General features: G+C 35.5%; 1 protein-coding gene across 1 annotated transcript in view; it reads right to left on the minus strand.

The window, feature by feature from the left end:
* mmy (UDP-N-acetylglucosamine pyrophosphorylase mmy) overlaps positions 1-25,486 on the minus strand; it is a 156,515-nt gene that overhangs the window by 13,247 nt on the left and 117,782 nt on the right. Inside the window, exon 9 of the mRNA XM_089100434.1 lies at positions 18,706-18,741. Within this exon, the coding sequence (XP_088956560.1) occupies positions 18,706-18,741 (36 nt within the window). The remainder of the gene's footprint in view (positions 1-18,705; positions 18,742-25,486) is intronic.

Below are 25,486 nucleotides of genomic sequence, written 5' to 3' on the forward strand. Positions count from 1 at the left end.
GTACAATGGAACGATGTTGCTTTGCCTGTTGCTTAACTGCTTCTGGTAGTTGAACATTACCCTCGGTCAAATTTAAACAAAGTTCGGATATTAGATTAATGAAATCGTTGTCAATACCGTGTTTGAGTTATGCTTTCCTAAGCGGAGGTTTTGAAGTGCTTAGAACTGAAAACAAATGTCTATTTTCATGTAGTTTCTTCAGTGTCATGATAGTAACTAATAGGTCTTTTTAGTGTTCACGGGGAGATATACTGTAATTTCATTGTCAAAAATATCTGTGACGACACGCAGATCCTCGGGTATATTTTGATTAAGATCCAATAGGATGTTGCCATTGGTTCTATTAGGTGCATGTGTGTTGTCTGAGAGTAGAAATTTGGGGGCTTTTTTATATTTCTGCATATTGAGAGTTATTAGCGAGCTAGAATCACGGACTACTGTGTAGATGATATAGTAGGTACAGCTCAAAGCAAATTTTTACAATCGCTTGCTGTGATATAAGAGGTTGCGTTGAACTTGAGCGATGGACATTTTCTTGTGACAAGAACAAATAGTGAACAGTTTCAACATTTCCTTGGACCATTGTTCAATAGATTCAGCCAGATCGTCAATGATCAACAAAGAGTCTTGTTCAATAATGTTGAAAACATCAAGTCCCTGTATGAATTGTATCTGCACCAACCCCGTCGTGGCAGCAATTGCATTTATTTTATCATATGACTCCTGCCAAATAATACAGCAATAGTAGATTTTTTCCAGCTTTTCTACAAAAATTTTATCGCAATTTTTAATTATTTTAGTTAAGAGTGTTGTTTTGCCCGACATTGACGGTCCACACAGAAACGATCTGAATGGTGTTTTAAATTGATACATGTTCCCTTCAACAGTTCACCTGGACAACTAACTGTAGACTATGACTGTCTAATGACTAAATAATTTCCCTATTACTACTACTACTACTACTACCCCCTTCAAGAATAATAACGAGAAGAAGAAGAAGAAGAAGAATATTTTCTTTTATTATAAACATAAAAAAGGTGACAATACTTAAAAAAAAAATACTACATTTAAAAAGGCACATTAAACATTAATAAAAAAATACACCTTTTTAATTTATTTATAATAAAAAAATACATCATTTACATAGCCACTAGAAAAAAAAACACTTAAATAAATACACTTTTTTTTTTATTTATAAAAAAATACAACATTTATTGGAATAATGCACTGGAAATATCACTTTTATTTACAGAATTTTTAATTTTGGGGTCCCCCCCCCCCCCCGGGGGGCGGGAAGCGCCGGGCACTGGGGGCCCGCTGCGGCGGGCCCGGGCCGGGGCCGGCATTAAATACTGGAAATTGATCTGCCTTGCACACACACACATTGAAAATTGATACTGATAAAGAAAAAAAAAAGAATTTAAAAAAAACACCTAATTGCCCAAAAAATCCCTCCCCCCCAATTTATACTTTTTTTTTAATGAATTTAAGTTAATTTTTCTAGACCGAGTTGTTTTCTGTACTCTATGCATTCAACACGGTCTGAAATTAAATAAAGACCGTGTGGTAGTACCTTCACACCATCCTCAACTACATATACTTTATCCGATATGGCAGACAAGGCGTTTTTCTTAACTCTAACTGTGTAGTTTTTAAATTGTAAAGAGCGAATCGCCAGGACTGTCGCCCGTGGCAATAAACTAAGTTCCACACATTTTCTATACAAACTCCTGTAGAAATTGTTTTTTACATAGTGTGTAGGTACCCCCTTGCAAACTTGTTTGATATCCTTGCCGTGCGTTTCCACACAGTATACCTTCGGTCCCGGAAACACACCACTGGATATCAGATCGCTACCCGTTTCAGATTTTTACATTAAAAATTGATTTGGGGCCTGGCGTTTCACTAGCTCTGGGTAGAGGGATTCGTCCCAGTTAGTGTAGTCCATTCGTGAGCTAATGTACTCACCATTTTCCAAATCATTCAATAGATTTTCAGTTTTTACTTTTAACAGGAGTGAATCAGTGTCACTGTAATACATTTGAACTTGTCCCTTAATCGGCCAATGTACCTTGCATACATCATAATAAAATGACAACATGATTTTCTTGAATATTTCGGTTATTGCACTTCCGCCTGCAATATTTTTATGTAATACAATGTTTCTTTTCTTACGGTGTAGGAGCACCATATTGGAGTCTATGATTGTGAACGATGTGAAGTTGGATCCGCACTGATTCGAGCACAATCTTTGGGGTTGGTTACAATGTCACATCGACTTCTGTTTCGTACGCTCTCGCACATTTTACCGAAAGCTGAGTTCAAAATGAGTTTATAGACTTATTTTTCAACTTTCGTTTTCGCTTGTGAACGCTTACTGACAAAGGTATCAATAAACGTTTTCAAGTATGGCTTTTGATCAAATTGGAGGGCTCTATGAATCGTTTTTACCTTGTAACCATTGGACACCATCCATTTCAATAGCACGTCATGAACAACGATATTCTGTTTCGGGTTGAGGTCGGCAATTAGTTTTTGTTTTGAAGGTACCCAGTGCATACTCCCGTCCTCTGCTAAAGATAAATTGTAGGTGTACCCACCGGTCTATTTATGCACGGAACCAAAAAGTCTTTTACCGAGTCATGGATTTCCATGGGTATTTCACCGTCAGTTTCAAAAAACCATCCCTGTGCCCCATTCTCCTCAACACTGGCAATGTCGGGGAAATTCGAAGCACAGGGTTTGTTAAGCCATTTATAATTGCCACACGGCAAACAGTAGTGAGACATTGCCGATTGGTAAAGAGAATTCATATCCAAAAAAAACTGTGCCCGTATTTTTATCGGTGTGCTGTTCATTTGGATCATTTTTCACGATACTATATTCGTGAAAATCATAAACCAGCCTACAGTAAATATAAAACAAACGTATATTAAACACCAACATGCAACGAACTAATTAATATGTTCATTATTTTATTATAAAGTACCAAAACCTAATTGGAGTTGAAAAAAAAAAAACAAAATCCAAACCTAATTCCCTATAGATTTTTTCCGTATTTTTTCACACAATATCCAGAAGAGTGAGTACGTCACTGGCCAAGTATAGTTTACAATAATCCCGCCCATTTTTACATCCACCCTTTGCCAAAACCCTCTTAGTAAATTCATAGTCGCTATTGGTGCCCTCACTCTCACGAAGAAAATTGTAAAAAGCTTCAATGGGCGGTAATGGCACCTCATCTAGCCTCGAGCCAGAGTTGTAATAATCATATGGATATATACCCTTACACGTTAATAAATCATACATTTCATCATCGGGGAAGCGCTGTTTGAGGAGGGAAGCTATCAAATTTGTCACTTTTCTGCACCTGATTCAATTGACCTAAAGATTTGGGGAAGAAGCTGAACGAGTCTAAAAAACAAATTTTATTCAGGCACGTGTTACCCTTGTCAACTGTTTTCCACATGAATTCTAGCAGCAGTAGCTTCTCCGATGATTTGGGTATGATATTATATGGAAGAGAACCATCTATCCATGCGTCATCTACAACTCCTCCCTTGGCAATGCGGGCTAACGCCGGAAAAACAAACTTTAAGTCGTAATTGAAATTGTGTATAAACAGGTACGAAATATTGTTCTCTAACGTTTAAATTGCATGACTGGTGTGATACCCCTCTAAAGTTACTCTCTCCCGATGTAATTTCCTGCCACAAATAATTATGGTCGATCACGTTCCTCCTCCCCCCCATTCCCAACACCAACATCAAATTCTCCTTTGCAAACTCAGCACAGTTTACGATTTTTAATGGCCACTCTGTCATCTGGTGATAGGAGCATAGGATAGTTTGTATAACGCAGGCGCGAAATTGCACCGTTCGCTGTTTTGATTAGACTGACCAAGGCCGAGCGCATGCAGTCTTCAGCGTCATTCAACATCTCCACTACCTCCAACACTTGCATACTATTATTGGAATCTCGTTTCGCGCGAGCGCAAGAGACCCCTATGGCTTCATATATTTTAACACAATTTGAATTTGACGGATCGGCCACGTCTGTCAATATAGCTTTGCAGACCAAAGCGATCTTATTGCTCTGCAGGAGCGTGTCTGCAGGAGCGTGGAAATTATTAAAACGTAAGATCGCTCTGTCTCCGCTTAAAGTTTCCACAGCCTGGTATCTATGACGTTTACAGTGTCTCGTGTGATGCTTGAACTTTAAATCAGAGTGAAATCTTTCGAGACATGTTGGGCAGTAATAGCAGATACCCCCACGCCCCTTTTTACACTCACATAAAACCCTACAAATCTCCGTAATTGGATTGAAGAGACCAATTTAAACTTATTGTGTGGGTGGGGTGTATAAAAGCCATACCCAATGTTCTACTGATTCAATTTAATGAGATCGCACTGGAAATAATACACCCTTCTTATTGGAACGCTGACCCTCTTCAAATTCTGCTTCATACTGTAACACCGTGACACCAATCTTTAAATGTGCATTAGCCCACTCAAAAATATCTATTCATTTTAGTGTCACGGGATATTGACAATTTAAACAATTAAAATTTACTTTGAGGAACTTTGAACCCTCCCTACCATTAACTGCCATTTTGTCCAACTTTTTCTTAGATGCATCATCGCGCAGAGGCCTGTATGCTGCAATTAAAAATGCATACCTGAAACACTGCAGCCTCGTATCGAAACAGATTCGTTGTATCCCCTGACACCCCTCTAAATTTCGAATGATATTTTAATTCAATATTCCCCGCTCCCCCTCTTACAATAAAATCCTTTTTAAACCTACAAATATTAACATTTAAACTTTCAATAAATAAAAACAAGGATCCACTAACCCCCTCGTTATAAATTTACTACTTACTTTTAATACTATTTTCCCAAATTAGAAAAAACTCCCCAAAATTTGATAGATTCGGGTGTATTTCCAACATCTCTGTGTGCAAGTATTTCGAATAAATCTCACCAGCACTTTCATTTAAAAAAAATATTTTTAGTGCTATTGATGCTTTTAAACTGACCCCCACTCCCCACTCCCCCAGGTGTTGTTCAAGAATGGCTCGAATCTTATCAGTATAGGAATGTGTAATGGCCAGGGGGTCTGTTATTATATCCCCCAAGACTAGAGAGTTGAAAAGGTCACCGAATTTGGCGCTGTAGACCAATGTGTGGTGCAAGGCAGAGTTGGAAAGAAAAAAATCCGGAAGAGGGGATACTGTTGCTGTTGTATTACTACTACTATCTATATCATTAAGTGGAATGGTGGAGGAGGGTGACAGAGAATTGTCAATAACACCACCACCACTCCCAGTCTGTTCAATCAAATTGGGTGGATGTGGCATGAGGTCCCTTAGTACATATTCCAAAGTGTTTGGGGACAATTGGTCGAGCCAGCCTGTATTGTCCTCTGATGGAATTTTGTTATGAGGACCCGGTTCAGATGCACTTCTATCATCACCTAAATGTTCGCGCATAAGACTATCTCCCCGCATCGGATTCTCAAGCATGTTAATTTCAGCTTATGTCATGTGGGCTAGCCATTTTCCCAAAAACTTGATTAAGGGACCCCCTATGTCACTCCAAATTCTCTAAAACGATTGTAGGTTCATCGCTGAACTCCGGTGGTGGTGACAAAATTAGTCCTGTACATACACTTGGTTCATCACTCAATGGTGTCGGTGGTGGTGCTATATCTTTAATCTGTAGAAAAAAAAAGTTTTATTTTTTATGTAAAATAACCATTATTTTTATAAAGTTAAAAAACTATGTCAATTTCTCATAGTCATTGTCCCACCACCACCTGAACAATTAGAAGAAGAAAAAAAAAGTTATATTGCTATATGTCTTTACCAATGGTAACTGAAAATTCTAAAAAAATATATATATTGTTTTATTCAGGAAAATTTAGTTTCATTAATAGAAGGGTAACCTCTAACATGATAATCATAAAAAAAACTAGTGATTTTAGTCAAAAAATTTTTAGAATACAAATGCAAAATATGGGTGTATTTCTAGTGATTGACCCTCTTCAATATAACTCTCAATGAAATTTGACCATTGTTTAACTGACGCGGTATGCTGTATGAACACTTGCTCCTCAGCTTCAGTTAATGGACACGAATCCCATACGTCGGCAGTTGGTGGTATAACTCTCTCAACAATCCGAATTTTCCCCTGTCGTTTGGCAACGGATTTGTTTGAAGCTATGGACATAGTTGATCTGGGCTAAATAAATTATTGTAAGAGAGAAGAACTTTTTTTTTCTCCATCCATATCAACAATTAGAGCACAATTCAAATGTTGGATGGTCCTTTTTAGAGCTCCCCCCTGGGAAGTACCTTGGGAACCGGGAGCTTCCTTCGAGGTAGGAGGATCAAAAACCCTTTCGAGTTGGGATATCGGACTTCACAACACTGTTCAAATAGAACAGCCTCAAATTCTTTCTCGAAAACACCTAAGTGTTTCAATGAAATGAGTTCGCCCCAAATAATGTTTCTTGACAACACTGTAAAGACATAATTGGAGATTACTAAAAACCTTCTTCCTATGTGTTAATATATCTTATCGGAAATACACATCCTGTCACAAGAATCCCACCTAAAATTCAAATTATAGCTATCGAGCAGATTAAAATTCAAATGTAACGATGGGAGATCTGATAAGGGGTGGATGTACCCAAAAGCCTACTGAAAAACAAAATCCAGTTTATAAATGCATGTCAACTGTGAAATAGCAAATTGTATGTTTTCATATAGTTAGTTTGTTAAAATTGAATATTGGACTCTTGCATTAGAAAAACGTCTAGGTTAGAAGCGAGAAGTTATAGGCTAAGGTTTTTTTAGAAATGTATGATAAGCTATTTCAGTGTTATAAGCATTCCATTATATACTGCTAATTTGATTAATGAAAGAAAATGAAATAGAATTATTATTATAGAATAGTTTAGAAACACATTTAAGTTTTACTCATCAAAAGCTATGCGCCTGATAAAATTTACCTTATTTTTGAAAATAGGGATAGAAAAAAATTATGTATATACTTACTAATCCTGACTGGGCTTCTACATCTGAACTCCTTGGCAAAACATGAAGGGGGTCAAGCTCACGATCTTCAGTAGGCTGGGCATAGGCATTATGAGAAGCAGTCCATTCTCTTTTCAACTTCCTTCCAGATTGCGCGGAGCTAACACTGGGGTTAGAGGGCTCTGTCACTATAAGTTGGGTGCTCGTTGGCTGGTCCAGATCGTGTGTAATTCTACCAGCATATTTGATAATTGATGGTCTTGCGGCTTGCATTAATACAGCTTCGCTCCATCTTCCTTTCTTCTCAGAAGGAGGGTTATTGCACGTATCCTCTTCCTTGAAAAAAAAGGCAAAATTTAGCATGAAAAAAACAACCCCTTTTTCCATTTTGTTGGATAAATGGTTAAGAGGTCAAATTTTGTCCTCCTCCTCCTCTTGTTTATTGCTCATTAAGGTGCTCCTATTATTAATTTCATACTTCATACTGGGGGGGCTCTCTCCCAAGTCAATACCTCACTCTTTACGCTACAATTTTATTTTTTAGTTATTTCAAACGATATATACATTCTAATTAAAAATGGTCTGTTTTATTCTGAAGGCTGTTAATCAAATTTTTTTTTAGACATTTAACCTAAAGATTGTGGCATTGAATAAAGGGGGAACCCTCCCCCTCACATACGTAATAACATATACGTAACAGAACAAAAACAATAAAAAAAACAAAAAAAAACAAGCGATACGTCTCAATAGTAATCCAAACTTTTAAAAACGGAATTTTGATGTTAATAAATGTATCAAAAGAATGTGTTTATAATGCTGATTCTAAATATATATACAAATTTTATTAAGTTTATTATTACTCATCAAAGGGTACGAGCCTGAGAAAAATTTACCCGATTTTTTTTTTTTTTTTAAGAGGGGAGAAACATCCCCTACAAGTGAATGAATTTTAATGAAAATCACACCGTCAGATTCAGCGTATCAGAAAACTCTATTGCATAGGTTTCAAGCTCATATCTGCAAAAATCTGCAACTTTGTATTTTTTTTTTGCCAGAAGAAAAATACACGAATGTAAAAGTTAGTTACGTAAGCTAATTTGTAAAGAGATCCATCTAGCAAAAGAAAAGTAAAATTTTTATGCAAATAAAAGCTGCATTAACTAAAAAAAACGATCAGAAATTAAATAAAAGAAAAAAGTTTTTTAAAACTGAAAGTAATGAGCGACATTAAAACGAACAGAAATTATTCCCTATATGAAGGGGACTGTCCCCCTTCTCATCGCATCGCTCTTTACGCTAAAGTTTGACCTTGTCTCACAACTTTATTTTTTAAAACAATAAAAAACTTTAGCGTAAAGAGCGAATCCTTATGATTTAAAATATATCAGTTTCATTAAGTTTAGCAATACCGATAAAAAGTTATGCGCCTGAGAAAAATTGCCTGGTTTTCAAAAAAGGGGGAAAACACCCTCTAAAACTAATAGAACCTTAATGAAAAACGCACAATCAGAGAACCCTACTATAGAAGTTAAAAGCTCCTATCTGGAAACTCATTCGAACGGAAATTAAAAGTTCTAATGTCTTTTTTAAGTAACCAAAAAAAAATGGAGGGCAATTAGGCCCCCTCCCACGCTAATTTTTTTCCCCAAAGTCATCCGCCATGACATTGGAATTAGACAAACCCCGGTTATAGCAAGAGCCAGTGAAATTTAACCCCCCCCAAGCTCTCACACTCTTTGTAACACGCAAGCTTTTCATTCAAAGCAGAAAAATATATCATGTTAAGAAAAACCTTGTTTCCGAATGATAAAGAAGTGTTTTTCAAAACAATTAAAACCTGTAAACATACCTATGATGGAGAGATTTTATTTACATAATAGAAAAAAGCGTGCTTTGACGTTTCTATCGAATATATTCGTAATATTCTTAAGATTTTGTATTGTTGGCGGGGAGGGGGGGGGGTAAGTCCCTCTGAAATTTGAATTTACTAGTAAAACGTTTTTCTTTATTTTTTTTGGGAAATAAAAGAATGAAAAGTGTACTCACATTGAAAATTGACAAATCCATTGTTTTCAAAAGTTAAAAATATATGGTGTACTATAAACAATGTCTTAAAACATAATGAAAATTGGAATGCTGTGTACGGACATTATATCGGTTTTTTTTTTAAATTGAGTACATTATACCATAGCAAGTTTTTTTAGAAAACCGACCAATCAAGTTATTATATTGGACTAACCACCAGCTTTCTCTAATCGACTGACACACAAAAAAATCGATTTCATAATAAAAAACATGTCTGCTAAGCCATGTAGAGTTCATTGTAATAGGCAAATGACCCTGATAAGGCATATTACGCAATCACTCGTCGGATCCATAGGTGACTGCCCCGTGGCAAGGCATATTACGCAATCACTCGTCGCGGTAATTGGGCGCTTACTACTTATACGAAAAGTGTGGTTCAATACCGCTCTCTAGGGCTATAATGAAAGAAAGGTTGAGGTGGTTAGGGCACGTTGTGCGGATGAAGGATGACAGATTGCCGAAAATTGTTCTTTTCGGCCAACCATCTAGGGCTAAACACAAAGCAGGTAGCCTCCGCCTGGGGCGGGAGGACTTCATAAAGAAAGATTTAAAGGAAATGGGCACTTCGTGGGCGGGTGTAAAAAGGGAGGCTTTGAATAGATTGGGGTGGCGGAGGAGCGTGCGTAGCTGTGTTGGCCTCAGGCGGCTTGGTGCTGCGGTGAGTTGTTAGTAGTAGTAGAAGTAGTGTAGATTGTTATGTAATTATTTTACTGATACATGGAAAATAAATCTATGTATCTATCTATGCAGCTTCTTTCATTTACGGAATAATTACCCTTTATTTTATGTTTTAATGTCGTTGTTTACTTTTATTTGAAAAAACTGGTTTTTTATTTCATTTCTATTCGTTTTAAGGCCTTACTCGGGGATTACCTTAAATGCAAGGAGGAGTACCACCTCCTCAAGCCCTACCTCCTCCTTCTTTTTAAATGTTATTTGGAGTGTCTTGCCTCTTTTTCAGAAATAGAGCAAATTTACTAAGGCTCATAATTTTTTATGGGTAACTTTAAACTCAATAATTTTTATGTATTCAGAATCAAAATAAAAAAATTAGATATACATTGTAATCAAAATTCTGCTTTTTAGATTTTCAATTATTATTAGCCCGTGTCGCTCCTTGGTCAAATTCGTCAGCACAAACTATTTGGTACATCATGAGCTCGTCTTAAAAAAGTGAAACCGTGTCTTGTAAAATTGTCTTGAAGGATACAAAATGACGGAATAATTTGGAAAATGATATGAAGAAGATAGGAAACTTTAGTGATTTTAAAGAAAAATTGAAAAAAAAACTATTAACTAAATATGAATTTTAGTTTTGTTTGTTTTGGAGGAGATGTGATTTAAATTAAGATGTAATTGTTTGTTGGTTGGTGAGTGTGAACCCACTCATAGACACAGTATGTAGTTGCTGCCCCTGTAGTGTTATTACTAATTTATAATTTTTTTTTCTTTCTTATTACAGTGAATTTAAATTATGCTATATGTAGGTGTTTATTTTTCCTGATTCACTCCACGTCAACCGTTTGGTTTTGGGTGAATCATATTGATCTGTGTGTGTAAATTGTTGTTAAAGTTAGATAAATATATCACATCATAAACTTTGCTTAATACAGTTATAGCAGTTTAAACGGTCAAAACCAAGTTTTCACAACGATACTTTAACTAAATTAGAAGTTCTGGAGACAAAAAAATTAAAAGTTCTGGACAAGAAAGGAGAGCCTTGCTATCTGCTTCAGATCACTGGCTTCTGATAGTATATCGCATTTTTCTTGGCACAGACTCCTGCATAAATCAGCTCAAGATATGCTTATCAAAACTTTTGAACATGCAAGATAGATCTATAAAATCGCTCTCCATAACCAAAACACATTCCCCGCGAAAATAAGTTTTGAATCCAAAAACAAGTCACGAGCAAGTCAGGCTTCGTATAGATTCTAATTTGGCTTCGGCTGAAAGATTCTAATTTGGCTTCACCCGAAAATAATATGCTGTCCGAAAGAGCTAAGTTTTTTCAAGGTGAAATAACTCATAGTACATTCGACCTAATAGTTTGTTAGAAAACTAAAAAAAAGGACTAAAACGAGGTCTCGTAAACTTCTTTCAATATAGGAGAGACTAAGGACTAAGTTTTTTCAGCTATATATTAACTGAATTAAGAAGTTCTAGACGAGAAAAAATTACGTTAATTTTGGAAAGAAAACTTGAAAAATTTATTTCGGATCACCGGCTTCGGATAGCATATCGTTTTTTTTCTTGGCATGGAATCCTACATAAGTCATTGATAAATCAAAAAGTCTAGTGTGTATGGCAGACCGATATATGCATTCTTCCTTAATCAAAATACATTATCCACGAAAACAAGTCTTAAGTTGAGGCAAAAACAAGTCTGAAGTCGAGCTAGATTCTCAGACAATTAGAACTTTACTTTGAAAGTCAGATTTCCCGTTGCCTGACAAAAAAGAAGTTTTATAGAGGCGGTAATTTGGTTAGCTTCAGTTAGTTTAGAAATTTGTTTCTCCAGAAAAAAATTACCTCAAAGATGTATAAATGATTCCTATTTAAGAATCTTTCCAGGACTATTTTTAGAAATTTCAACATGCATGACCGAAATGATCGCCATCCTTGATCAAAACGTACTATTCATGATAAAAAGACTACTGTTTAGCTAAATCCTCCTAGAATTTGAAATTCACTTCGAAATCCGGATTTCACATTACCTGATAAATACAAATGGGACAACAATTTAGTTCGCTTCTGTTAAGCTAAAAATTCTTTTCTCTGGCAGGAAAAAATTTTTCAAATATGTATAAATATTTCCTGTTTAGATTTTTTTTTTTTTTTTTTTTAGATTCGAAACCTCAACATGTATGACCGAAATAATTGTTCTTCCTGAATCAAAACGTATTACTCATGAAAACAAGTCAATATTTAAGCTAGATCCTCTAAGAGTTTGAATTTCACTTCGGAAGCCCGATTTTACAGTGGCTGATAAAGAAAATTGGGCGAAAATTTAGTTGGCGTCTGCTAGTTTAAAAATTGAGTTCTCTGGCAGGAAAAATTACTTCAAATATGTATAATTGTTTCCTGTTTATATTTTTTTTGGATTCGAAACCTCAACATGCATGACCGAAATGATCGCCATCCTTGATCAAAACATACAATTCATGATAAAAAGGCTACTGTTTAGCTAAATCCTCCTAGAATTTGAAATTCACTTCGAAATCCGAATTTCACATTACCTGATAAATACAAATGGGACGAAAATTTAGTTCGTTTCCGTTAAGCTAAAAATTCTTTTCTCTGGCAGGAAAAATTTCTTCAAATATGTATAAATGTTTCCTGTTTAGATTTTTTTTTTTTCTTTTTTTAGATTCAAAACCTCAACATGTATGACCGAAATAATTGTTCTTCCTGAATCAAAACGTACTACTCATGAAAACAAGTCAATAGTTAAGCTATATCGTCTAAGAATTTGAATTTTACTTCGGAAGCCCGATTTTACAGTGGCTGATAAAGAAAATTGGGCAAAAATTTAGTTGGCTTCTGCTAGTTTAAAATTCAGTTCTCTGGCAGGAAAAATTACTTCAAATATGTATAATTGTTTCCTGTTTATATTTTTTTTAGATTCGAAACCTCAACATGCATGACCGAAATGATCGCCATCCTTGATCAAAACGTACTATTCATGATAAAAAGGCTACTGTTTAGCTAAATGCTCCTAGAATTTGAAATTCACTTCGAAATCCGAATTTCACATTACCTGATAAATACAAATGGGACGAAAATTTAGTTCGTTTCCGTTAAGCTAAAAATTCTTTTCTCTGGCAGGAAAAATTTCTTTAAATATGTATAAATGTTTCCTTTTTAGATTTTTTTTTTTAGATTCGAAACCTCAACATGTATGACCGAAATAATTGTTCTTCCTGAATCAAAACATACTACTCATGTAAACAAGTCAAAATGTAATCTAGATCCTCTAAGCATTTGAATTTCACTTCGGAAGCCCGATTTTACAGTGGCTGATAAAGAAAATTGGGCGAAAATTTAGTTGGCTTCTGCTAGTTTAAAAATTCCGTTCTCTGGCAGGAAAAATTACTTCAAATATGTATAATTGTTTCCTGTTTATATTTTTTTTTTGGATTCGAAACCTCAACATGCATGACCGAAATGATCGCCATCCTTGATCAAAACGTACAATTCATGATAAAAAGGCTACAGTTTAGCTACATCCTCCTAGAGTTTGAAATTCATTTCAAAATCCGAATTTCACATTACCTGACAAATAGAAATGGGGTGAAAATGTAGTTCGCTTCTGTTAAGCTAAAAATTCTTTTCTCTGGTAGGAAAAATTTCTTCGGATATGTATAAATGTTTCCTGTTTAGAATTTTTTTTCAGATTCGAAACCTCAACATGTACCTCAACGTACTGCTCATGAAAACAAGCCTGCATTTTAGCTAGATTCTCCAAGAATTTGAATTTCATTTCGGATGCCGGATTTAATGTTGCCTGATAAAGAAAAATGAGGCAATAATTTGGTTCACACATGTTAGTTTAAATATTTTTTTTTCTTCGGCTGGGTAAAATATTTTTGAACAGAGGCTACAAAGATTCCTATTCAGGTAATGATAAAAATGTACTAATTTTCCGCTTTTTTGTTAGGAATTCAGAGAAGTCTTATTTTTCATGGTAATTTTTGGGAAAATCTCAAAATTTTCGCTTTCAATCAAATATCAGCGAGATTTCACCTAACGGCATTAATTTCTTCCTTTTTGTGAAAGAAAATTTACATTTAAACCACAGTTTTTGCTTATGATTTTCCTTACAGCCTAGAAATCAAACTGCTCTTGTTCAAAAATTTTTATAGAGGTTTATATTTTATTCGTAACGGACGTAAAGCGAAAATAAAAGACCCTTCAACCTCCAAAGAGAGGAAAAAATATGATTTTCCTGGAGAAATAATTTCTATTGCCCTTTGTATCAAAATTGTAAATCCCTCTGTAAATTTCTATTATTCTTTTTTTAGTGAAAAATTTATAATACTGTTACCATTAAAATCAGTTTTTTAACTGATTTTAATATTAAAATTCTTTTCTAACTTTGTGAGTTAACACATTATTTTATTTTTTCATTCTATAGTTACATCAATTTAATTACTTTAAATCATTAGATTGGAATTCAAATTAGTAATTAGTTAAATGGTTTTCAGTTATAAAATTATTAGTTATACCGAGAATAATAAGACTAAATGAAATATATATTAATAGAAGAAGGACGCATCCAGGGGGATAGGGGGTTTGAACCCTTCGAAAATTTTGCCTAACTTATAAAAACGTAACAAAAATACAAATAAACAAATGTTTGATGCCTCCTTAAAAATAAATGTGTACGCGCCCCCCCCCCCCGCCAAAACAAAAATCCTGGATGCGCCCCTTTGGTATAACAAGGATTTAAACCAGCATATCGTTGATTTCTGTTTGAACTGATGTAAGACAACGAAAGGGTATTCGTATTGCGAGGCATGTATTGAGAGAAAAGAAAAACAGTATTTTAAAGAAAGACACAAGGGTATTAAATAACCTTTAGTCCAATGATTTTGATCTACGATATTTAATCCTGTATTATACACTTAACAACAACAACAACAACAACAGCAGCCAAAAAATATCCTGAAAGCGACAAGAGCTGGCGTTTTAAATGATCAACATATGTTGCATGATTAGTTATAACCGGGAAACCAGGTCTAAAGGAAACATATGTTAGAAGAACGAGGCTATAAATAATTATTTCTCCACTTTACAGGGCATTTGTTCTACTTAGAGAAAAGGAAACAGTACCTCCAGCTTCGGTAAACCGTTCAATGGTTGTTGTTACATAAGAGTAAGAGGATATCTGGAGAGATGAAATTAGGAGCTTGATTATTTCTTTGTGGCAATAAAATTACCTCACAAATTTAGGAAATTACAGAAATAAGCAAAAAAAAACGACTTTTCCGTAATAAGAACAACACCTCAATTAAATCTGGGAATAAATTATCATTACCAGTATCTAATGGAAAACATTCCCTAGATTATATTTTATAAGGATTTTCCATGTGGAATACTTGTTAACAATACTGGAAAAGTAAGGAAAAGGGAAAATTCGGGGGTTTACATTTTTAAATGTTTATTTTGGACTAGCAATTTTTTTCATTTCTTAATCAACTTGTATATTTAAATTACAAAACGAAAGATTACAAAACAAAGTAATTATATTATCGTTCTCACAGAGGTCTGGGAAGCGGTAAAAGAACAGAAAAGGGAATAAGTAACACTTATAAATGCTTAATAGTACAAGCAATAAAAAAGACAGAAAACAGAATTAACCAATGGAACGCCTTATCCAAGATCAAGGCATTATCCAGAGGGTGTAGGATGTTTGAACTCCCCCTCCCCCGAAATATTCGTAAAACGTAACAAAAATACATATAAAAAACTTTCGAAAAGTTTTTAATTATTGTTAGTAACCCCATCCCCCGAGAAAATCTGGATAAGGCCAGTCAATTTATCCTTATATGGCTCAAAATCCTACCGAATTCATTGGAATCATGTTGTCAAAACCACAGAGGTAGTAAACCGTTGTGTTTTTCAAAATCACAGACAATCGTGTTGTAAAAGACACAGACCTTTTTAATTGTTTTTAATTGTTAGATTTTAATTGTTTCCAAGTCTTATCAATTTCAATTTAATTGTTTCTGAGTCTTAAAAATTTCCTAAGCCTTAGAAATAAGGAAGAAGTTGAGAAAGAAGCTTGAAAAACTCGATTATTTTCCAAGATAGCAAAAAAAACCCTAACCTATACCGATGGTTTTTTTTTTTTCATTTTGGAACACAACTTTGCCATACAAAGAAAAGAATTTTTCGATTCAGGTTTGTAAGAACAGCAAACCAAGCATTCACTCAAAAAAAAAAAATTTTGATAATCAAACATTAGATAATCAGTAACGAATATTCTTTGTATCCAACTTGCTTCTTATGAAAAGATAGCAGCTCTTATCTATACATTTTAAACCAAACTGAAACTACAATTGAAATACAGTTCATTACAACTGAAAAGTTTCTATTCAGTTGAAAAGATACAGTTAAAAGTTTCAGAACAACTAAAACTTATGCCTGTAAATAAAAGCAATCATAAGATTTGAACTAAAATTCAAAGTGATGTACATAATTTTTCGTGCATCTTATTTCATTCTTTTTATTTTCAATGTACTGTTTTCCATCTTTTCTATTTCTGTTATGATTTTCTTAAATATTTCAAACGAAATACTCAATATTAGAAAAAAGCTACATCTAATAAGAAAAAAGATTTCTAGCCGCGTAGAATTTCGAATTTTAGCGGGCATAGTTTCTATTATAATAATTATAAAAGAGAAATACAATAAAACTATAGTTTGCAACAGAGTAATGTGGCTCAATTTCTGCGTGCCAAATAGTCTTTGAATAAGAGGTACCGAAATACTTTTACACCATAAAATTCAGTCACCTTCCTATTAACTAAATACACATATGTAAGTGGGATCTAACTTCCAACTCATTTCAAATAAGAAGGGGGAAGACACACCCAGAACTGTTCCTAGGGAAAGTGGTGCCCGGGGTAAAAATTAATTACAGCACTCCCCTCCCCCCCCCCTCCCGACTCAAATATAAACAAAAAAGCCAAATCAAAATGAAAAATTTGATCATAGTTGTCAACTTCCCAGACAAGCCCCCCCCCAAGCCACGGTGCCTAAGGAAACTTCCCCGGTTGCGCCCCCCTCTAGGAACGGCTCGGGATGCATCATATCATCTTGGGAATGATAATACGTAGGCTACAAAAATATAAATCTGGTAACATAATTTTTGCAAAATATTTGGAGTTAATATTTTAAGTTATACCTGATATCGAAGTACAGGAAATAAAACAATCCTATTTGATTGTATACGGTAAATTAATTGAAGGCCGCCTTACAGTTATTCATGCTTTCGTTATAATTGATTACTAAATATTTACAGCTACACAATTTAAAATAGTTTTCCAAAACCTTCTTCTCCCACATGAATTTTTCGGCATTGTTGAGTATCTTATATTCAAAACAAACACCTTTATTAGGTTGATAACTTCGGTAGCTTAAACTGATAGGCTGACAATTAAGATTTTAAGCTGATAAGACTATAAGTTATAAACTGTTTAAAATTTATTTCAGTTTACAGCCCATCTATTTTGACACCGAAATCCGAAAACAAGAATCGATCTAGAAATTGAAACAGGATCCTCATACTGGAAATCGATACAAGTAATACGCCAAAGTTGAAGTTTATTATAAGAAGCATATGATATATGAAGCATATAAAAACTATGCATAACTTCATTAAAACAAAATCATTTTATATTTAACTATGCTTCATATATGAAGCATAGTTGAAGCAATTCGTTTTCCATAAGAACATTAGATATTATTATAAGTGTTTTATTTTTTGGAAGACCACTCTAAACATTTCTAAGGAATTCCCACAATAAAGAAAATTCCTAACAGCATTCCAGTCTGTTCTAATCTTTGTTTCTTCTTTATCTTCTGCAACAAACTTCAAAAGCAGCCCCTTTGAACACGTTCTCATCTTAATTCTCAGCTTATCACACTCACCAAACCAGCTGAATAGCACTTCTTTTGTATTTTCTTTCGATTGTATTTTTTTGTCCTTTATAGAGTAAATGTAAGGGGACGGAAACCCAATGACTTTTACTTATGAGCAAACAAAAAGGACGCTGAAAGTAAAGACAACATAGACAAAAATAAAATGAAATAAAAGTAATTCCGCCACTGCTATATTTGTCATTAATATGACAAGGAGGAAATAAAGATTAGAACTGACTGAAATACTGTCAAAAGTTTTCTTTGTTGTGGGAATTTCTTAGAAATTCTGAGTGGTTTTATGGAAAACATTTGCGAACAATAATAATGGATTCCCGGAATGTACTAAACTTCCACTTTAGTGTATAACTCTTATCGATTTCCAGAAAGTCCACAATAATAATCAAAACAAACAGATCGGATTCCCTTAACTTCTCTAAGCATTTTTGCCAGTTTTAATTTTTGATTTTACATCTCGGGAATTCCTCCGGCTATAACATATCAGACTTCAAAACCTGTCGTTTGGATCAAATCGGATTTATCAACTTTGTGGCTCACTTGTTTTTACGATGCTTTTTTTGTCTTCCGTACACTTGAAACAAGACGGCGGAACAGCCTGATTAATTTGTTTTTACTTTTTCACTTCTCTATTGTTCTAGAGCCAACTCGGGACCACTTCCATCGGTTAAGAGCTTTATCAGCTGTAACAGCCTTATCAGATTACAAACTTCAGTTCGATCAAGTTACTTTTTTAATGCCTCGCGGTTACCAAACTTGCCACAGTGCCTCAATTACTTTTGTTTATTTATTTTTTCTTCATTTTTTTTTCCTCACGCATGAAGCAATAGCACGAACGCAGATCTGTCAATTTTGTCTATGAAGGACTAGAAAGGAAACTTAGAAATTAAACTAAGATATACAAATAGAAACACTTGCCTGTTATTATTTCTTGCATCAACAGTTTCATTCGCACTAGAAGAAAAGAAGCAAAAGCATGCATTAAACAAAAATAAGAAAAAGCCAAAAATAAAAAAGAGCAAGGCACATAAACAAAACCAAATAATAAAAAGCACACTCTAATTTTATTAGCTCTACAGTACAAAAGAAAATCCTTAATTTTTTCTTTTTTGAAATCATTTCTGTATGACAATTTTGCAGTGAGTGCCTTTTTTAGTCTTCTGCTAGAGCATTACCTCTATTATAAGGGAAGTACATTGCAATTATAATACTTCACCTCCTCCTTCCCCAACCTCCCCCTCCTTCTCTCTATAAGCTTTTTATACGAGGAGCTTTTTGCGAGCACATTATTTTCTCAATTTTCCTACCTCCAATGAGAGAGCCATATTCCATTTCGAATGACATGATTGTGAATACAACACTTAAAGTACAAAGGATAGTTAAAACCAAATCTGACTACCATAAACATCTTTAAAAAACTAAGAAAAATCGGGAATTGAATATTTTATGAAAAAGGCCTGCAAATGCAGTTTTATGTAGTAGCGGCCGCCAAACTTTTTAATTCCCGAAAAACCGTGAAAAGGGAAAACGAAAAATGTTTCATATCTTATGAAAAAAACATCCAAATACAGTTTTATGTAGTAGCGGCCGCCAAATTTATAAAAAAGGAAACCTGCGCGAATCATCAGTAAAAAATAAGCTAAAATATATTATACCGAATCAACACATCGTTAAGGTTTGAGTATTTCCGGACGAAATGTGTTGTCAAATCTAACTTATTAGTATTACTTATTTAATTTGAAAGTCCAACGTGGCAACATTGACAAAAACGTGGTATTGTCCTAAGAACTTTATAATTTTGGAGCAAACAAAAGAAAAATCAAATATAATCCCGATTTTCAGGTTTGAACATACCTTATATGGGTAGCAAATATGGAGGCCTCCATATTTATGTGGAGGGATACCATTAATATGGAGGCAAAAATATTTTGATTTTGATGTCCTTGGTGTTTTAAATTAAGTCATATTTGCTATCCCCAGTAAACTTTCATAAGTAAATGCTTAGTATAGATAAATGCGCCACATCAAAAAAAAAAAGAATATGTGAGCATACTGATTTAAGAACAAAATTGAGGCCTTGTGGGGCCCCTGGTCAAACGAAGATTAATGGTCACTGAAACTGATTAAACAGCCCATTGCAGAAATACTGAAAAAAGTTCTAGGAAAAAGGAATAAGGTTCTAGGAAAAAGTTCTGGAAAAGAAATACAGCCAAAAGTTCAAATAGCAGAAATACTGGGCATTTTCTAGCGGGATATTTGATCTAAATACAAAAGTTGGAATAAATAAAACACCAAGCTGAAACCCCAAAATGGATAAGATCTTATCAAAAAGAGAAAGGTAAGATCCATTTGTTCTAATAACGGGTCTTAAATGTAGAGCCAAAATTGTAGCTACAATTGTCCAAATTTGCGTGCTACATAGCGATTTTCGGTGTTACAGTAACAAAATTGACTGTATTAATGCTAAAATAGCACTTCGTGCTACAGGTTACAACCCTAAGCACGTGCTACAGTGCGCTAAAATAGCCCTTTCATGCTACAGATGATAACCCAGACCAAGCCACCTGAGCCATAAACAACTCTGCACGCTCCTCCTTCAAAATTTTATATAACCTCCATATGCTCTTCAAAATATAAAGACTAAAGACAGCTAAAAGAAAGATAGCTGACAGTGCAAAATGACACACCTCTAGGTGCAACCGAATTGCTTACAAAACAATTAGGAAATAGCAGGAACTGGCCTACATCATTCAAATTAATAAAACGAAACAAGACAAAACAAAAAGCCCAGAGTTGCCACCTGAGTTGAGTCTAGGCTCTAGACTAGTTTTCAAATAAATGGTAAGAAATTAACGAAAAATGACATACTGAATGGAATGGAGGATCTCCATCCATCATCCATGCATTTTTATAGTAGAATCTAAAGGGATCCTCGAAATGAACATAAAACTGCGCCCCTTTTGACACTTTGGCGTTGTAACGGTGGTATATATGTTTTTGTTTCATGTTTATGTGGTAAAAAAAATTTGAAAAGTCTGGGAACCCCTGTACCAGTAGCGCTAGCTCACGAAAATGTTGGGCTCACGAAAAACGAAAATGTCATTCATCTACTACTACTACTACTACTAACAACTCACCGCAGCACCAAGCCACCTGGGTTCAACACAGCTACGCATGCTCCTCTTCCATCCCAATCTGTTCAAAGCCTCCCTTTTTACACCCTCCCAGGAAGTTCCTATTTCCTTTAAACATTTCTTTATGACATTCTCCCACCCCAGACGAGGACGACCTGCTTTCCGTTTAGCGCTAAACGATTGATTAAAAAGTACAATCTTCGGAAATTTGTCATCCTTCATCCGCACAGCGTTTTGTGATCGTGGCAACCATTCTTTTATTGTAGTCCTAGAAAGCGGGATTTAATAAAACTTTCCGTACAATCTACTAATTGACATATAGTCAATCAGCCACGAAGTCAAGGCAATCTCTTAGCAATTTTTCTGAAAAATATTTAGTAAATTATCATGCGTTTTTTAGAGCGCCCGAGCTTCAGAGCTATTTTTACCAGTCATAACTGTAGCTTTTAATATTCTAATCTCGGTTTGCAGACTTATCTTCCTATTCTTCCAGACTTCTTTTTAACTGTGAAAAAACACCCTGGGTCTTGGTTATTCTACTTTTAACATTTTCACTGCTCCTACCGTCTTTACTAATAATAATATATATATATTTATTTATGCCCGCTTACAATCGAGAAATGGAGAAAAAAAAAGCGGAGTACAAAATGAAACAAAAAAAGAAGAAAAACATGTTCAACACTAAAAATTAAATACAGGTATTTCATTCACTGAAACAGTTGAGTCAGCGGTGAGTCGTAGAGTTTACAGAGGGATCGTCTTGAGGCTCTCCGTTCTAGATCAATCACCTTGGTTGATGGATCAATGATTCCATATATGGATGAGATCTCCGTGTTAGAAAATCTTAGTGGAAGTCCCAGCAAAAATTTTGCAAATCTGTAGTACGTGGTTCGTATTTTTCGACGCTCGGTGAGGGACAACATTTCCCACAAGGGTGATATATACCAGATGGCAGGGGAGACGACGGCGTTGAATAGTTTTTACTTAATAAATCGATTAAATGACCACTTGCATTTGACAGCTTTTCCATATGCTGAGAGGATAGATTTACAGACTGATTCAGCCAACAAGCCTCTAGTTGACCTAGGCGTCTGGCCATACGTGATACCAAGGTAATTTAGGGACTGGGACTGCTGGATTCCGATACCGTCCAGGACAAGATTGGAATTGGTCGAGTTGGTGCCACTAAAAACGATAAATTCGGTTTTCTCTATGTTGACTCGTAGTCCTATTCTTCTGTATAGGGTCACTAAGAGACAAAGATTCTCTTGTAGACCCCTCAGTATGCTGCTTAGGAGCAACAAGTCATCTGCATAAGAAATGAAACTTAGATCCAAGCCCTCAAAAAAGAACGTCCCTCAAGTAAGTCTAGTTACAGAGTCAATCGCAAAATTGAAGATGATAGGGCTTAGAACAGATCCTTGCTGAACTCCTTTGAAGAGTTGAATGGGTTCAGAAAGCTTTTGCTTCCGGTGACCGGTAATTGTTTTCCATCCCAAAGTTAGACGAATATGCATGTGGGAATACCAAGCATTGAGAACATGAACAATGTAGGGATCGACTCCTGAATCCAAGAGGCACCACAGTGCTTGCGAGTGGACGACAGAATCGAGCGCAGCGGAAATGTTAACACTGCAGGCAAAAAGTGGCTCTTTAACTAAAGATGTAGACCTCATTATTCTTCTTAGTAGCCGATGGGCGTGTCAACAGCCCAACCCATTTCTGAATCCAAGTTGGTTGTCTCCCATTAGAGCGTGCGACGTAATATGGGGCAACAGTACCTTCTCAAATACTTTGCTGATAACCGATGAAACTGTGATTGGTCTGTAGCTTTTACAAAGCAAGGAATCTCGATTCTTTTTCAGAATACTAGATGTGCGGCAACCATGAAAGTTGGCAGGTGTGAGTCCCTGCTCGATGCTCATTTGGAATACTAAGACTAAGTACTCATGTAGACGTTCTGTTCCGTGCTGTAAGTGCCTCGGAGTGATCCCATCGAGCCCTGGAGACTTGTTCTTTTTCAATTTTCTCACAATTATCTCAATATGCCATTTAGAAACAATGACATCAGTGTGGCGGAGTTTTGCGCTGATTAATTGCCTATCTAACTTAGATTTATATACGGAGTCCAGCTCGTTGGGTGGTGGCGCAAACACGTCCTTGTAATGGTTTACCCAACTTTCATCAGGAATGGGACTTTGCACATCAGCGTCGGCCCTGTTAGATTGGAATCGCTTCCATAAGATGTTTGGGTCACTCCTGCAATCACAAGACAACTTCTCCACTTGCTGGACTTGCATATTCTCGACAGTACGTTTGAATTCCTTATTGGCATGTCGAAAGCACTGAAAAACTACTCCAGAGCGGGGTTTGTCGCAGTCCTTCCACAATTCGTACCAGAACTTGGATCTCTTCTTGGCAAACTTGACATTTGGGTTATCCCATCCCTTTTACGAGTGTTGGGGTACACTTTTGCCACTGGAACAGCGGCAGATTCCGCAAGCTTCATCGAATGAACAATTTCGGAGCAAAAGATGTTCAGGGCTAGTCTGTCTTCATTTTGGCCATGAGTTAGCAGGTGGAACGGTACTTTGATTTTAGCAAGAGTTGAGTCAAGAATATCTTTGTACAAGGACTGATCTATCCTTTGCCATTCACTCTTGATAAACCATGATCGCCCGGGGCACCGCTTGTAGGTGGAGAATGGTACCATTAAGCTAATCCCAAGGTGATCGCTACAATTGTGTTCCAAGTCAACAATAGCTTTAATCCCGGTCGGAAGTAGGAAATTTACGAAAAAGTGATCGATATCTGATGTAGCCAGGGATGCGCTGTGGACAAACGTGAAGGACTGGGATTTTGGAACCGGGGCCATAGCTTCTGGCAGACACCCCTTAATATGGTGAAAAAACGATCATCATCCAGAAGCTGACAGTTGAAGTCCCCACAGATAATAATTTTTTCTGACTTGTATTGTTCGGCCAACCTCCCGAGTCTCGCACAAGCCTTCGTGTAACGCCCACCTGATCAATCGTTTGGTTACCCGGCGTCACTTTTTCATCTTCACTCATTCCTAGCCTTAGTGACTTAGTCTTCTTAACATTAATCTTCAAACCTAATCTAGCACCCTGAACCCGCAAAACCTCTAAAAGTTCATTCATTTTGCTCACACTTTTATCTAGGATGCTTAAATCATCAGCGTAATCCAAGTCCAGGAGGTTTTCCCTCCCCATTTGATTAAGTGGTCTCCTATTGCCTTTCATGTGCTCCTTAAGACAAAGTCCATCAAAATAATCCATATAAAGGGGGATAGAACACAACCCTGCTTAACTCCTGATTTAATACAAGTCCAGCTGCTAACCTCACTTCCTACCTTAACCGTAGCAGTTACTCTAGTAAATAGCACAAATCACTTTAATGTATTTATAAAACGAATTTATAAAACAGAAATGATTTAATGTATTTGTCTGGTATACCATACAAGGATATGACCTTTGCCAAAGCTCTCATATCAACAGAATCGAACGCTTGCTCATAATCTATAAAACTGAGGAATAAAGGTGTTTGACAACTAAGGCACTTCTCAATTATTAACCTAAGAGTGAAAATTTGGTCAACACATCATCTACATTTTCTAAAACCGCACTGTTCTTCTCTTAAAACTTTGTCTACAGCATCTCTCAGTCTAAAAAGTATCATATTACTAAGTAATTTGCTAACTACGGAGACCAGACTAATGCCTCGATAATTACCACACTCACTCTTATCACCTTTCTTTTACAGTGGTTTAATTAAGGTTTTTCTAAAATCGTTAGGTATTTCCCCTTTTTCAAAAATCATATTCATTATCTTCAGTAGCTTATTCTAACCTCAGAGCCTCCATATTTAAGAAAATCATTTACCACACTAACAGCAACTGGAGCCTTATTATTTTTTAATTCGTTTAGTGCTGTCGTTAATTCTTCCTTGCAAAAAAAAAAGTCCTTAACATCTAAGGTATCACAAACTTTTTCATTTTCCTCAATATCTTTTCCTGCAACTCTTTCTCGGTTTAGCACATTCTCATAATGTTTAATATTCTGCCCGTCTCTCTTAGCTCTTTCCTTATCAATAATTTTGGCCCCGTTCCTATCTTTTACTAGGACAAGTCCGGATTGACTACTCCCTCTCAATTTATTAACATGCCAGTACAATATTTTACTATTATGCCGTCTAATTGAATCTTCCAGATTTTAATCTTTTTACAATCCACAAGATAATAAGCACAATTAATAAAACGCTCTAAAAAATTAAGCAAATAAACTCATTGTTGCGTCCAAAAGTAAAAATGAAAAAAAGCATTACGTTGTTGCAACATCGGAATCAGGCAAGCACAGAGCAATTATTGGAAAAAGGGGCACAATTTTGATAAAAAAAAAAAGAAAAAACTAGCCGAATCATAAAAAAATGCAGGAAAGACAGGAAAATAATTATTAATTACAAATTTGGTACTTGTCGGTTATTGGAAACACATTCAAGAATTACGCATAGGTCACATTCCAGGAAACCAGTTTCATAGCTACAAA

This window comes from Artemia sp. Qi Xiang Cuo, chromosome 14 (genome assembly GCF_049724085.1).
Source record: "Artemia sp. Qi Xiang Cuo chromosome 14, ASM4972408v1, whole genome shotgun sequence".
Taxonomy (NCBI): Eukaryota; Metazoa; Arthropoda; class Branchiopoda; order Anostraca; family Artemiidae; genus Artemia; species Artemia sp. Qi Xiang Cuo.